The sequence below is a fragment of the Scyliorhinus canicula genome, chromosome 9 (genome assembly GCF_902713615.1).
Source record: "Scyliorhinus canicula chromosome 9, sScyCan1.1, whole genome shotgun sequence".
In the NCBI taxonomy this organism is placed as follows: Eukaryota; Metazoa; Chordata; class Chondrichthyes; order Carcharhiniformes; family Scyliorhinidae; genus Scyliorhinus; species Scyliorhinus canicula.
This window is the reverse complement of record NC_052154.1, coordinates 127,018,318-127,033,354: the sequence shown is the minus strand read 5'-3', so window position 1 is coordinate 127,033,354 and position 15,037 is coordinate 127,018,318. Positions and strand designations below refer to the sequence as shown.

The 15,037-nt window shown below is 45.1% G+C and overlaps 1 protein-coding gene across 1 annotated transcript in view; it reads right to left on the bottom strand.

Moving 5' to 3' along the window:
• Positions 1-15,037, bottom strand: part of LOC119970936 (receptor-type tyrosine-protein phosphatase beta-like) — a 244,018-nt gene that overhangs the window by 112,933 nt on the left and 116,048 nt on the right. The window contains exons 20-22 of the mRNA XM_038806046.1: positions 11,045-11,320; positions 5,534-5,806; positions 4,523-4,789 (exon numbers count right to left, since the gene is read on the bottom strand). Coding sequence (XP_038661974.1) covers positions 4,523-4,789; positions 5,534-5,806; positions 11,045-11,320 — 816 coding nt within the window. The remainder of the gene's footprint in view (positions 1-4,522; positions 4,790-5,533; positions 5,807-11,044; positions 11,321-15,037) is intronic.

Below are 15,037 nucleotides of genomic sequence, written 5' to 3'. Positions count from 1 at the left end.
GGCGATAAATTGGCGACCCTGGGGGAACTCTCAGAGAGGTTCCAAATCCCGAAAGGGAATGAGCTCAGGTACCTGGTGCTGTGCAACGTTCTCCACAAGAAGACAAAACCGTTCCCCCAGAAACCTGGACATATATTTCTGGACACAATAATAGGGCTGGACTGGTTAGGGGTCGACAGATGTGGCGGCATCTACAGACGACTCCTAGAAAAGGTCAGGATCCCACTGGGTGAGACCAGCTGGAAATGGTGGTGGGGGGGGTGGGGGGGGAAGAGAAGAGGAGATAGGCCTGGAAATAGGGGGATGACTCTGGATCGAGGCGCCACACAGGATCAACTCCACCTCCTCTGGTGCTGGGTTAAGCCTGATGCAGCTCAAGGTGGTGCACAGTGCAAACTTTACCAAGACACACATGAGCGGGTTCTTCCCAGAGATGGAGGATATGTGTGAGTGGTGTCAGGGGCCCCCGGCCAACCACACTCGCATGTATCGGTCCTGAAATTGCCCCTTGAAAAAGAGCAAAAGAGAAAGGAGATTGCCCCTTATTTGGAAAAAAAAGTTAACTTTTTTTTAAAATGTGCACTGACTTCCTGAGATAGATGCAGGGAAAGAGAGGAATTTGGTGAGAAATATACACCTGAACCAGAGGGGTACCAATATCCTGGGGGGGAAATTTGCTAATGCTCTTCAGGAGGGTTTAAACTAATTCAGCAGGGAGATGGGAACCTGAATTGTAGCTCCAGTATACAGGAGGTCAAGAGTAGTGAGGTCATGAGTAAGGTTTCAAGGTCGCAGGAGTGTACTGGCAGGCAGGGAGGTGATTTGTATCTACTTCAATCCCTGGCAGCGCCGGCCCTAGGGTTGCTGGCGCCCCGGGCAAGCTGAACTTCGGCGCCCTTGTGGGGGGGGGGGGCGGACCGAGCGGACCGAGCGGAGGGGAGGGGCGGACCGCGGGGGAGCGGACCGAGCGGAGGGGGGGGGGGGGCGGACCGAGGGGGGGCGGACCGAGGGGGGGACGGACCGCGGGGGGAGAGGGATGGAGCGGGGGAGCGGACCGAGCGGGGGGGGGGGGGGGGGCGGACCGAGGGGGGGGGGGGGCAGACCGAGGGGGGGGGGGGCGGACCGAGGGGGGGGGGGCGGACCGAGGGGGGGGGGCAGCCCTGGGGGAGGGCGGCCACCGCGCATGCGCTGGTTGGCACCGGCCCAACTGCGCATGCGCGGGACCCGAGTCTCTGGCGCCCCCTAGCACATGGCGCCCCGGGCGACTGCCCGAGTTGCCGGTGCCTTGAGCCGGCCCTGATCCCTGGAGCATCTGGAATAAGGTGGGTGAACTTGCAGCATGGGTTGATACCTGGGACTTCGATGTTGTGGCCATTTCGAAGACATGGATAGAGCAGGGACAGGAATGGTTGTTGCAGGTTCTGGGGTTTAGATGTTTCAGTAAGCTCAGGGAAGGTGGTAAAAGAGGGGTTCGTGTGGCATTGCTAGTCAAGGACAGTATTACTGTGGCAGAAAGGACATTTGATGAGGACTCGTCTACTGAGGTAGTAGGGGCTGAGGTTAGAAACAGGAAAGGAGAGGTCACCCTGTTGGGAGTTTTCTATAGGCCTCCGAAAAGTTCCAGAGATGTAGAGGAAAGGATTGCAAAGATGATTCCGGATAGGAGTGAAAGTAACAGGGTAGTTGTTATGGGGGACTTTAACTTTCCAAATATTGACTGGAATTGCTATAGTTCGAGTACTTTAGATGGGTCAGTTTTTGTCCAATATGTGCAGGAGAGTTTTCTGACACAGCATGTAGATAGACCAAGAGGCGAGGCCACATTGGATTTGGTACTGAGTAATGAACCAGGCCAGGTGTTAGATTTGGAGGTAGGTGAGCACTTTGGTGATAGTGACCACAATTCGGTTAAGTTTACTTTAGCAATGGAAAGGGATGGGTATATAACGTAGGGCAAGAGTTATAGCTAGGGGAAAGGCAATTATGATGCGATTAGGCAAGGATGCAAAGGATGGGGAAGGAAACTACAGGAGATGGGCAAAATTGAAATGTGGAGCTTGTTCAAGGAACAGCTACTGTGTGTCCTTGATAAGTATGCACCTGTCAGGCAGGGATGAAGTGATCGAGCGAGGGAACTGTGGTTTACTAAAGTAGTTGAATCAATTGTAGAGGAAGAAGGAAGCTTATGTAAAGATGAGACATGAAGGTTCAGTTAGGGCGCTTGAGAGTTACAAGTTAGCTAGGAAGGACCTAAAGAGGAGCCAGGAGAGGACATGAGAAGTTCTTGGCAGGTAGGATCAAGGAAAACCCTAAAGCTTTCTATAGGTATGTCAGGACTAAAAGAATGACTAGGGTAAGAGTAAAGCCAGTCAAGGACAGTGGTGGGAAGTTGTGTGTGGAGGCTGAGGAGATAAGCGAGATACTAAATGAAGTTGTGCGTTGAGTCCGAGGTGATGAGAGGCATTAAATGAATATTTTTTGTCAGTATTCACACAGGAAAAAGACAATGTTGTCGAGGAGAATACCGAGATACAGGCTATTAGACTAGACGGGATTGAGGTTCATAAGGAGGAGGTATTAGCAATTCTGGAAAGTGTGAAAATAGTTAAGTCCCCAGGGCCGGATGGGATTTATCCTAGGATTCTTTGGGAAGCTGAGGAGGTGATTGCAGAGCTTTGGCTTTGATCTATATGTTGTCATTGTCTACAGGAATAGTGCCAGAAGACTGGAGGATAGAAAATATTGTCCACTTGTTCAAGAAGTGGAGTAGAGACAACCCCGGTAACTATAGACCAGTGAGCCTTACTTCGGTTGTGGGCAAAGTCTTGCAAAGGATTATAAGAGATGGGATTTATAATCATCTAGAAAGGAATAATTTGATTAGGGATAGTCAAACCGGTTTTGTGAAGGGTAGGTCATGCCTCACAAACCTTAGAGTTTTTTGAGAAGGTGACCAAACAGGTGGACGAGGGTAAAGCAGTTGATGTGATGTAGATGGATTTCTGTAAAGCATTTGATAAGGTTCCCCACGGTAGGCTATTGCAGTAAATATGGTGGCATGGGATTGAGGGTGATTTAGCGGTTTGGATCAGAAATTGGCTACCTGTAAGAAGACAGAGGGTGGTGGTTGATGGGAAATGTTCAGCCTGGAGTTCAGTTACTAGTGGTGTACCAGAAGGATCTGTTTTGGGGCCACTGCTGTTTGTTATTTTTATAAATGACCTGGAGGAGGGCGTAGAAGGATGGGTGAATAAATTTGCAGATGACACTAAAGTCGGTGGAGTTGTGAACAGTGCGGAAGGATGTTGCAGGTTACAGAGGGACATAGATAAGCTGCAGAGCTGGGCCGAGAAGTAGCAAATGGAGTTTAATGCAGAAAAGTGTGAGGTGATTCATTTTGGAGGGAGTAACAGGAAGACAGAGTACTGGGCTAATGGTAAGATTCTTGGTAGTATGGATGAGCAGAGAGATCTCGGTGTCCATGTACATAGATGCCTGAAAGTTGCCACCAGGTTGAGAGGGTAGTTAAGAAGGCATATGGTGTGTTAGCTTTTATTTGTAGAGGGATTGAGTTTTGGAGCCATGAGGTCATGTTGCAGCTGTACAAAACTCTGGTGGGGCCGCATTGGAGTATTGCGTGCAGTTCTGGTCGCTGCACTATAGGAAGGATTTGGAAGCATTGGAAAGGTGCAGAGGAGATTTATCTGGATGTTGCCTGGTATGGAGGTAAGATCTTATGAGGAAAGGCTGAGGGACTTGAGGCTGTTTTCATTAGAGAGAAGAAGGTTAGGAGGTGACTTAATAGAGGCATACAAAATGATCAGAGGATTAGATAGGGGGGACAATGAAAGCCTTTTTCCTCAGATGGTGATGGCTAGCACGAGGGGACATAGCTTTAAATTGAGCGGAGATGGATATAGGACAGATGTCAGAGGTAGGTTCTTTACTCAGAGTAGTAAGGGTGTGGAATGCCCTGCCTGCAACAGTAGTGGACTCGCCAACATTAAGGGCATTTAAATGGTCATTGGATAAACATATGGATGATAATAGAATAGTATAGATGGGCTTTAGATTGGTTTCACAGGTCGGTGCAACATCGAGGGCCGAAGGGCCTGTACTGCGCTGTAATGTTCTATTGTTCTATTAAACAAGCATATTCAGAACCAAACATCAAGAAAACATTAGACCAATAATTCTAAAATTATAATAATCAAAACAGCCCAATGTACCAAAGCATTAATGCACTGTGCCAGTTAGTGGTGCTGCTAGGTTCATTTGCCATTACTTAAGTGACTGATTTTAGCTATGACAGGAAGCGAAGAGAGGGTGCTGGGTTCTTTGCAGAGGAAGTCAGTTCTAGGAATTTGCAGCTATATCTCAGAAGACAGATTTGCAGCAATATATGCAGTGAGGGGAGGTGGTTATCTGACTTCATGCTGAGGCTGGTGTGGATGCACACAGGAAAGGGGAAAGGAAGAAAGTTAGTTATCCATTTTAAACTCCTTTTGGAAATTACACTTACTGGTGAAGTGAGATGTTGACACAAAGCCACTCTGCAGATTGCCAGGTCCAATGGTGGCCACGGAAATGCTATAATTAGTTCCAGAAGTAAGATTTGAAATCGTGGTGGAGTTTATATTTTTTGTTGTAGACTCAGGAGTCAAACCATTGTGGAAGGTGACATTGAAAGTATAACGTCCAACATCCATGTCTGCAGGTGCTCCCCAGTTTAATGAGATAGAATTGGTGCTGAAGTTGGTCACACTGATAGCTCCTGGCGTGCTGGGAACTGAGTGGGGAAGAAGATACAAAAATGTTACTCTCAACTGTTTCAGTGTATACGGGTTCCTGATTATTGTATTATGCCATTTAAACATTTCTAGTCAAAGGTGCTACACAAATGCATGTTGTCGTTGGCTTGAAATACATGTGGTGTGTCTGCAACATTTAAGGAAAGAGCCAAGAGATTTCTGATATTTACTTGGAGCCATAAAGAGGGCTTGAGGTGGGGGTTGCTAAGTTTCATGTAGTGCCTATTTGGGAGACGTTGCTGTCATACTTCAACAATCACACATTGTTTCATGAGGATTGGTTTGCAACCCTTTGGTGAAAATCAATGGCTAAAATTGTGAAATGTGTTCATGCCGAATTAGCAGTATTGCTGTGTTCCTGGACTAAATGCAGAAATTCTGGGGGATCAAGGTCCTGAGCTATAAATATTTGTGAAAGAAATTACCAACGATGAGTATTTTGACAAATGATTAAATGTATCAACAGACTTTGCACAATCAGATTATTAACTTTTTGTTGTTACAGAATCTTTACAAAAGCAAAGACCCCACTGCAGTACTTTGTTCCACCAAGAATGAAATGTGGCCATGCCATGGTTGTGAACACTTCAATGTTTCAAAGCTCTTGGCAGAGGGTAGTTGACGGGCACTTTTACATTTTACAATTACTGAGAAGTCAAAGTCTTTGCCATAATACAGTTAAATGGATTCAATACAAAATTATTTTCTTAGATTCCACCTACATGTTATCCCTGGCACGTTGACAGAGGTTACATTGAAAGGCCCGCTGTTTGTAATCACCGTGATGTTGTACACTCGCCCAGGTCGAAGTTTAGTGAACGTTACAGGTGATGTGGAATCTGTGCTGTTGGTTCGATTATCTGAAGTTATTACGTCCTGAACATTCACAAAGAATTTCTCTACATTGCCAGGAGGAGGAACCCAGGAGACAATCAATGTGTCCATTGTCCTGTTGTTATCCACTGAGATGTTCTCTGGTGCTACTGCTGCAGGCTCTGTGGGATTGAAAGAAGTAAGTTTTGAATCTTTGTGCAATAGGATGCGAGTTGCAGAAGATTCCGAAGTATTTGTAAAGAATCTAGAAGAATACTGTAATTCTTACCTACACTTGTTGGAAAACTACCTGTTTATTTTAGTTGACGTAAAGCAAAATGAAACTCAGTTTATAGCATACATCTGATTACACAGCTCTAGGACTGGTCACAAAAAGATACATTGCCTGCGTTAACCAGACTCTCTCTCATGGAAGATTATGAATAGGCTTTTAAGAATTACCAACACACTGTTTTGCTACAGCAGAAAATGTAAATAAGATACTTGTTGAAGTACCAAAGGGGATAATGTGTGAATTAAAAGTGATTGTAGTATTGCTTTAAAAGATTTTGTCAGATTCCAATTACAATACTGTCTATAACTAGAGATAGATTAATAAAAAGGATATTATTGCTCTGAAAAAAAGGTTGAAATTAAAAATGATCTGTTTATTTCAATCTAACCCCTATCAGAGTTCATAATACGAGAGTGCATATTTTGCCAACGTAACAGTTGATGAAGGCCATTCTTCACTTGTACAAGTCAGCCTGAGTGGGCAGCTTATACTTGGCAAGAAAATTCTCTGCCTCACTGACCATCTCTATACAAAATCCTTTAGATTGAGGTGGTGATAGACAGGATTTCAAAAATTTGACCTCTGGCTCTCTTATTATCTCTGCCTCCAGATATTGGCAAATTGAGTTACAATCAACAATTGTAAACTCCTGGCAGTTAGACCCACCCCACTACCTTGGCTGGGTTCAGATGAATGGAACTAATCCATTACATAAAGGTATGATTATCATTAAAACTGACCTATGTATAAAAAAACCAGAAACATTTCGGACTTCATTTGTGGTGGGTTTTTCAGGGAGTTTTTACCGTTGGCTCTGCCGGCCGGTTCTCCACCACTATTCACTGATACTCGGGGCTGAATTCTTCCGCCCTGCCTGTCGAGAGATCTGTGGGATGCGGACTATGTAAAGATCCATTGACATCGGGCGGGAATTTCCAGTCACGGGGCGGACGAGGCCGGAGAATCCCTCCCATAGTCACCTCTTTGGGCTCTGGGGAGTTTCTCACCAGTTTAACCCACATATAATTTTTTTTCACCACTGGGGAGCTGAACTCAAATCGGCTACCGTTTTGAAAGAGTGCCCGATTTCTAAGTGAGCTTGTGGTTCCCCCACACTCCTCACCCATGGGCAATGTCACTCCCTCCCCCCCCAGACACACACACATGGGCACGACCCCACATCCCCCCAAGTGAGTACACCCTGCTATGGGGACCCTAGGGCTCCTCCTCTTCTGGCCCATCTACATCCCCTTACAAATCCCCCCCCTTCCATGACTCCACTCATCACCCCCCCCCCCAACCTCCCAGAGGCCCCTACATACCTGCCATGCATGACCCCCATCCTTCATGACCCCTCTCCATCCTCCTTTCATGGCCGCCCTCGGCCCCTGAGCCTGGGCAGTGTCACTCCGGCACCCTTGCACTGGAACCCAGGCAGGGCTCCTGCTAGTTTAGTGGTGCCATCTAGGTACCTTGGCAGTGCCACTGGCAGTGCCAAGGTGCCAGCTGAGCAGTGCCAAGGACCACCCTGCACTGACCCTGACCACTTGAGGGGTCTCAGAAAGCCCGAGAAACTCTCCGGGTGCCAGACCAACTGCACCACGGTTGTGCGGACCAGTGCTGGGGAGGCCTACAGATCCTGGGAGGTTGGTGGATCTGACTCAGATGCGTCGCGGGACTTGGATAGATTCCGCAATGCGTGAAGACTGCAGGGAAACCCGCGGGTGACCTCTCCCAGCATTCACCGGCCGCACGCTCGAGTGAGAGCACAATGCGGCCAGTGGATCACGCCAACTATTTTGGATGACTGGAATTAATACAAATTTCCATGTGTTGAAAGCGGTGTGCATTTAACCAGTTTCTAATTTAACATAATGCAACATCTTTATATGAAATAACCTGAAACCTTTCTCAGCACAATTATAATTTCCTAATTTCCCAAATGCTACTAGACAGCCCTGTTCTTTCTTGGAATTGCACCATCAGCCTCCATATGGCCCATCATCCCAGCATATTCTTCTGTTGCTTGGTGAACAGACCTGTACCTTGTGGAGGCCGATGCCAACCCTCTACCACCCTTTGGACCATGGTCTCAAACCATGGCTTCCCGAACAATTACTATCATTCCCCAACTCTTTCCCAAAATCCACAAACATGGCCGGCATGTTTGGCAACATGGTAACATCCACAAACATCCTTCCAACCTGCTCTCGTCCCACAGAGCTTATTTTGTCCCACTTTGACAAACCACACTTCTTCCTTTGCCAGTTAATAATTACATTTTCCTCGCACTAACCCATCTTCTTTGTACCATGGATGTCCAATACCTCCAAACCTATATTTTCCATCAGGTTCCTTTTTGAAAGAGGCACAACCAGGCCCATCTACCATCATTCTTCTCCACATAGCTAATGAACATGTTCTTACTTGGATCATTTTCTTCTTTGAGTCTCCATGCTTCCTCCAAATACGTGGTTGCTGTGGAAATCAGTACGATCCCTGGCTATATTGCCTTTACGTGGGCTGTATGTGGAACATTTACTCCAATCCTACACAGGTCACTCACGTCATCTCTTTATTTGGCACACCGATGGGTGCTATGTCTTTTCGTCCGACGTCATTTCGTCCAACGACACTTCGTCCACGTCTTTTGGTCCAACGTCTTTTGGTCCTACGTCTTTTTGTCCGATGATTTTTTTCGTCAAAGACTTTTTGTGACTTGTTACGTTTTTTTGCCGGATGATTTTTTTGTCAAAGACTTTTTGTAACTTGACTTTTTGTAACTTGCTTATTAGCACTCCACTCCACTCCCCACATTAACATTTTGTAAATAGAAATCTTCTCTAATGCACATAGCAAGGTATACTATGTAATAAAGGATTTCATTCTGCGATAAAGCGTTCGGCGGGTGGAGCTCATTTGAATATCTGGAGGTTAATCAAAACTCTGAAGGAAGAGGAAGGGTTCATAATAGGCAAAAAGGCTCAAATTCTTCGGGTAGATCAGTCGACTTCATGTACGCGATATAAGAAAATAACTGAACGCCTCAAAAGATTGGTCGTTGAATATGATTCTACAACAAAAATTGATTTCTTGAGGAATGTTGCTTACAATTTACATCAATTTTAAGTAACTTTAAGAATTTACATTTTCCAACTGTATTCTCTAAGTGATGTGATATCTTTCGGGAATTTTAAGTAATTAGTAAACTTTTAGATTTTTTAACTGCATTTTTCAACTAGCATTTTACTTGCATTTTATCAATTACTTGCATTTTAGCAATTAAAGTCACTTGCTGTATTGTACTTACATTTTATCAATTAAATGGTTTTATACGGAGTTTATTTGTAATTGGATAATTGGACAAAAAGACGTTGGACCAAAAGACGTGCGGACAAAAAGACGTTGTACCAAAAGACGTGGACGAAGTGTCGTTGGACGAAGTGACGTCGGACGAAAAGACGCGACACGCACCGATGACTCCATTAGTGCTGCTGACTGTTCTCGCCTCAAGTTGGAACTTTACTTCTACCTTTCACCTATCCCTTGTCTTCACATGGTTCATCTTGGACTCTTTCTTTCCTCAAATTCTCTATCTCTAATTTGGTCAACCAACAAGTATAAGACCACTGGTTTCCATATCTGCCTGTTGACACTTCCCCATCCCCATCCCCTTAAGGTTTCCAGAAGGACTCGATTCCTTTCTCCAAGTTTCTATTTTCTGATGCAACCTGCCATACCAGTTTTCAATCTATCTTCTTTAACTGGCAAAGGTGTTGGCTTCGCGAATTGAGGGCTGCATCCTGGGGATGATAGGCGAGGACCAAATGGGATTTATGAAAGGGAGACAGTTGTCAGCGAATGAGAGGAGGCTGCTTAATGTGACTATGATGCTTCCGGAGGGACAGGAGGTGGAGGTAGTAATGGCGATGAACATGGAGAAGACTTTTGACCGATGGAGTGGAAATGGCGCTTAGAGCGAGAAGGGAATTAAGCGTTGAGCACAAGGTTTTGCTGTACGCGGACGACCTGTCGCTATATATTTCGGACGCATTGGGGCATTATAGGGTTTTTGGAGGACTTTTGCCAATTCTCCGGGTACAAGTTGAACATGGGAAAGAGTGAGGTGTACCCGATTGAGACCAGAGGGCAGGAAAGGGGGTTAGGGGAGCTGCCGTTCAAGATAGAGGGGGCAAGTTTTAGATGCATGGGCATCCAGGTGATGTGTGATTGGGTGCAGCTGCAGAAGTTAAATTTGACACAGTTGGTGGAGCAGATGAAGGGGGACTTCAAGAGGTGGGATGTGCTGCCACTGTCATTGACGGGATGGGTTCAGACAGTAAAGATGACGGTGCTGTCAAGGTTCCTGTTCGTAGTTCAGAACCTCCTGATCTTTGTCTCTAAGTTGTTCTTTAAAAAAATGAACGTGCTGATCTCAGGGTTTGTATACACGGGGAAGACCCCGTGGGTCAAGAGGGCTTTTGAGGAGTGGGGTGGGGGGGGGGGGGGGGGGGGGGGGGGGTTGACATTGTCGAATATAATGAACTACTAGCCGGCAAACATCACCCTGGTAAGGAAATGGGTAGTGAGGGAGGTGTTGGTACTTTTGTGTGGAGCAGTGTTTTTAAAAATTATTTTATTTAGGCATTTTCATAAAAACAATCTGAAGCAGAAGCAAAATGATACAACATTATAAATAACCAACACCCACTCTCCTCTCTTTCTCCTCCTCCTCCCCCCCCCCCACCCCCCAATCTCCGGGGATCTCTTGTGAATACGAATACAGTAAGAAGTCTTACAACACCAGGTTAAAGTCCAACAGGTTTATTTGGAATCACCAGCTTTCACTCACCTGATGAAGGAGCTGTGCTCCGAAAGTTAGCGAGTCCAAATAAACTTGTTGGACTTTAACCTGGTATAAGACTTCTTACTGTGCTCACCCTAGTCCAATGCTGGCATCTCCACATCATGGCTTGTGAATATAAGCATTATTAGGGAACAACTAATACATAAAGCAGGCTTGATAACAGTTCCAAGTGAACAGTGTATTAGTGATTGTAAAAATAGCAAAGATTAAGGAAAGGTTTTTATTTACAGATCTCATTTGATCAAGAGTAATACTTACTTGTGTAGCTAGATTCCATGACTGAATCTCCTCCAATGCCATCTGTTGTCAGTGTAGTAATGGTAAAATTGTACATGGTTCCCGATGTCAGTCCCTTTATGGTAGCATTCTCACTTCTTACAGTTATATTTCCATTATCACCAGTAGGGTTTGGGTTTCCCGTGGTAATCACTGTGTACTGATACCCTTCTGTATAATCTGGTAGATTTGTCCAGGTCAGGGTTACAAAGTTGATGCCGACATCCAAAACCATCACACTCTGTACTTTATTGGGTTCTGTAGGAAACAGTTATCCCAATTTTTAAAAAAAAGAAACATTTGGTTATAGTAGCAAACAAGAAACGATACCCAGGAATTTCTTTAACAGGAAACAGTGAAGAACCATGAAAGCCATCATACACCATATATTCAAGGTTCAAATCATGAAGCTAAATTCAGTAATACCGAGAAGCTTTCTTAAAAAAAAACACGAGGACTGCAGATTGTAGGAAGTAATGAAGACAAATAACCAAGTAGGCAGCAGAGGAGGTCACTGATACAGATACTTTTGGTAAGGAAATGGGAGGGGGATATGGAAAAGAGTCCCAGAAGTATTCATCATAGCACAGTCACTTCAATTTCAAATGACACTAGCTAGCATATAAACTGGGTTGTAGTGAATACCAAACAATTTTTTCGTTAAAATAAGCTGTGCATTGGAAAGAAAATTGAATGATTGAATAAATAAGTAATTTGGAAGAGCAGCAGTGAAAGGATTAGGGGTGCTCCACGCAGCCATGATTTAATAGGTAGAACACCATTAAACTTTCCCGCATTTGCAGGAAGATCAATTTTGTGGTGATTGCTGTGAAGGTGAAAGGAGTATGTTCCTCATTTTTTGTAGCGCAGTGTGAAGCAAGGTCACTGATGAGTGAATGAGTTCAGGTCCTTGGTGCTAGGAAAGTGGTAGAGCATAAATAATGAGCAATAACTCATGACTTTGAATCTATAAGAAATTGTTCATTTCACGTGGCTAAAATTTAAGACCTCAATTTCAAATTCCCTCATTACCTGTAAAATTAGATCAACGGCTGGGGATTCTGCAATGAGTAACTCAGCTCCTAAAGCCTGTCCACGATCTACAAGTCACAAGTCAGGAGTATGATGGAATACTCTCCACTTCTCTGGATGAGTGTAGCTCCAATAACATTCAGGACAAAGCAATTTTCTTGACTGGTATCCCATCCATCACTTTTAACATTGACCACCGATCCACAGTGACAGCAGTGTCCACCACCTATTCTACATGATGTAATGCAGCAACTCAAGGCTACTTCAACAGCACCTTCCAAATTTGTGACCACCACTTTCAGGTTCCCCTTCAAGCCATCCTGACATGAAGTATATCGCCGTTCCTTCATGATCGTTGGATCAAAATATTGCAACTTCCTCCCTAAAGGCATCGTCAGTGTATCTACACCACATGGGCTACAGAATCTTCTCAAGGGCAATTTGGTATGGACAATGTGGATTGACCCAGCCCACATCCCTTGAAAGAATAAATAAAACTGTCACAATACTATGGATAAACTCCACAGCACTGCAAACCTGCATGCATCCTTCAATCTTGTTTTATCCATCAATGCCACATTAAGCACTTTTCTCTCTTCACTAAACCTCAATCCTTCCAGCACATTCTCTGTTGGTTCCCTCTATGCTTCAATCCTTCCAGCACATTCTTTGCTGGTTCCTTCTATGCCTTCAGAAGCCTTGGGGCAAATGTACTGTGCACAACAAGCACAACAACCAGAAGTCAATCCTGAGGCTCTAAAGATCTTCACCTCCAAGGAACCTTTTCTCAAGTGACTAGTAGAGCCCAATAGCTTGACCCAAGATCCACTGGTCTTAAAAGATGAATAAAAAGGAATAGTAGTTGTGTAAAGGGCAGTGAAGAGTTATTAGAGTGTGTTCAGGAGCATTTTCTATGGCAGCACACTTCCAGTCCAGTGAGAAATGAGACACTGCTGAAAAATGAAAAGATAGGGTAAAAGAGATAGCGAAGAAGGTGAAACAGGTAAAATGTGCTTATGACAGATGTTAGGTGGGTGACACAATTGAGATCCAGGCTGAGTTTCAAAGGTTCAGAGGAGAATTCAAAAAGAAAATAAGAAATGCATAGAAGGGGATTGAAACCAAAAGAGAAAATGCTGGAAAATCTTAGCACGTCTGGTAGCATCTGTGGGGAGAGAAAAGAGCCAACGTTGAGAGTCCAGATGACCCTTTGTCAAAGCTAAAAGGCATAGAAAATGGGAGAAACTAAGGGAAAAGAGTGTTAATAGCCACAGAAACCAAGGGAAAAGAGTGCTAGTGGCTGTCCCCAGAGTGAATAAAAGACGTGAAAGGCCAAACAGCAGAGAAACTAAAATCAGAAGGTAAGCTGTGACAGATGTAGTGGGGAAGGGAGAAGCAAATGGGAGAAAAGGTAAGGAGAAGAGGGATAAGATGGGGGGATATATATAATATATATGTATATAAAGAAAGCCAAGAAAGACAGTAAAAGACAGTTAAAGTGAAATTGAACTAAAACAAAGGGGTCAAGGTAGGGTAGAGCTCATCATCTGTAGTTGTTGAATTCAATGTTGAGACCGGAAGGCTGTAGCGTGCCTAACCGGAAAAGGAGATGCTGTTCCTCCAGTTTGCATTGAGTTTCACTGGAACATTGTAGCAGGCTAAGGACAGACATGAGGGCAGGGGAGCAGGGTCTGATGTTAAAATGGCAGCACGGTGGTGCAGTGGTTAGCACAGCTGCCTCACGTCGGCGAAGTCCCAGGTTCGATCCCAGCTCTGGGTCACTGTCCATGTGGAGTTTGCACATTCTCCCCGTGTTTGCATGAGCTTTGCCCCCACAACCCAAAAGATGTCCAGGGTAGGTGGATTGGCCATGCTAAATTGCCCTTAATAGGAAAAAATGAATTGGGTACTCTAAATTTGTAAAAATAAAAATGGCAAGCAACGGGAAGGTCAGGGTACTGAATGCACACAGACCCAAGGTGCTCAGCAAAGCGGTCACCCAGTCTGCGTTTGGTCTCTCCGATATAGAGGAGACCACATTGGGAGCACCGAATGCAATAGACCAAATTGAAAAGAGGTGCAAGTGAAATGCTGCTTAACCTGGAATGAGTGTTTTGGGCCTGGGATATTAAGCATGGAAGAGGTAAAAGGAGTGTTACTCCTTTTGAGAGGTGCCATGGGTGATGGGAGAGGTGTTGGGTATGGTGGAGGAGTGGACTAGATTGTCTCGGAGGGAATGGTCTCTGCGGAATGCTGACAGAGGGAGTGAAGGGAAGATGTGTTTGGTGGTGGCATCACGCTGGAGTTGGCGAAAATGGCGGAGGATTATGCTTTGCATACGGAGGCTGGTGTGGTGAAATGTGAGAACGAGGGGGACTCTATCCTTGTTCTGGGAGAGAGGGGAGGGGGCGAGCGTAGTGGCACGGGAGATGGACCACGGGAGATGGATCGCACACTGTTGAGGGCCCTGTCAACAACTGTAGGTGGAAAATAATGGTTGAGGAAGAAGAACACATTTTTGAAGCACCATTTTGGAAGGTGGCATCATCGGAACAAATGCAACGGAGGTGAAGGAGTTGAGAGAAAGGGATGGAGTTCTTACAGGGTGTAGAGTGCGAAGAGCTGTAGTCTAGATAGCTGTGGGTGTCAGTGGGCTTGTGATAGATATTGGCAGTTAGTCTATTGCCAGAAACGGAAACAGTAAAGTCAAGGAAGAGAAGGGAAGTGTCTGAGATGGATCAGGTGAAAGTGATGGAGGGGTGGAAACTGGAAGCAAAGTTTATGAATTTTTCCAAGTTCAGACGAAAGCATGAGGCGGCACCAGAATAGTCATCGATGTACTGGTAAAGGAGTTGTGAGGGGAGACCCGGGTAGGTCTGGAACAAGGAACGTTTCACATACCCCATAAAAAGACAAGCATGGCTATAACCCATTCAGGACCCA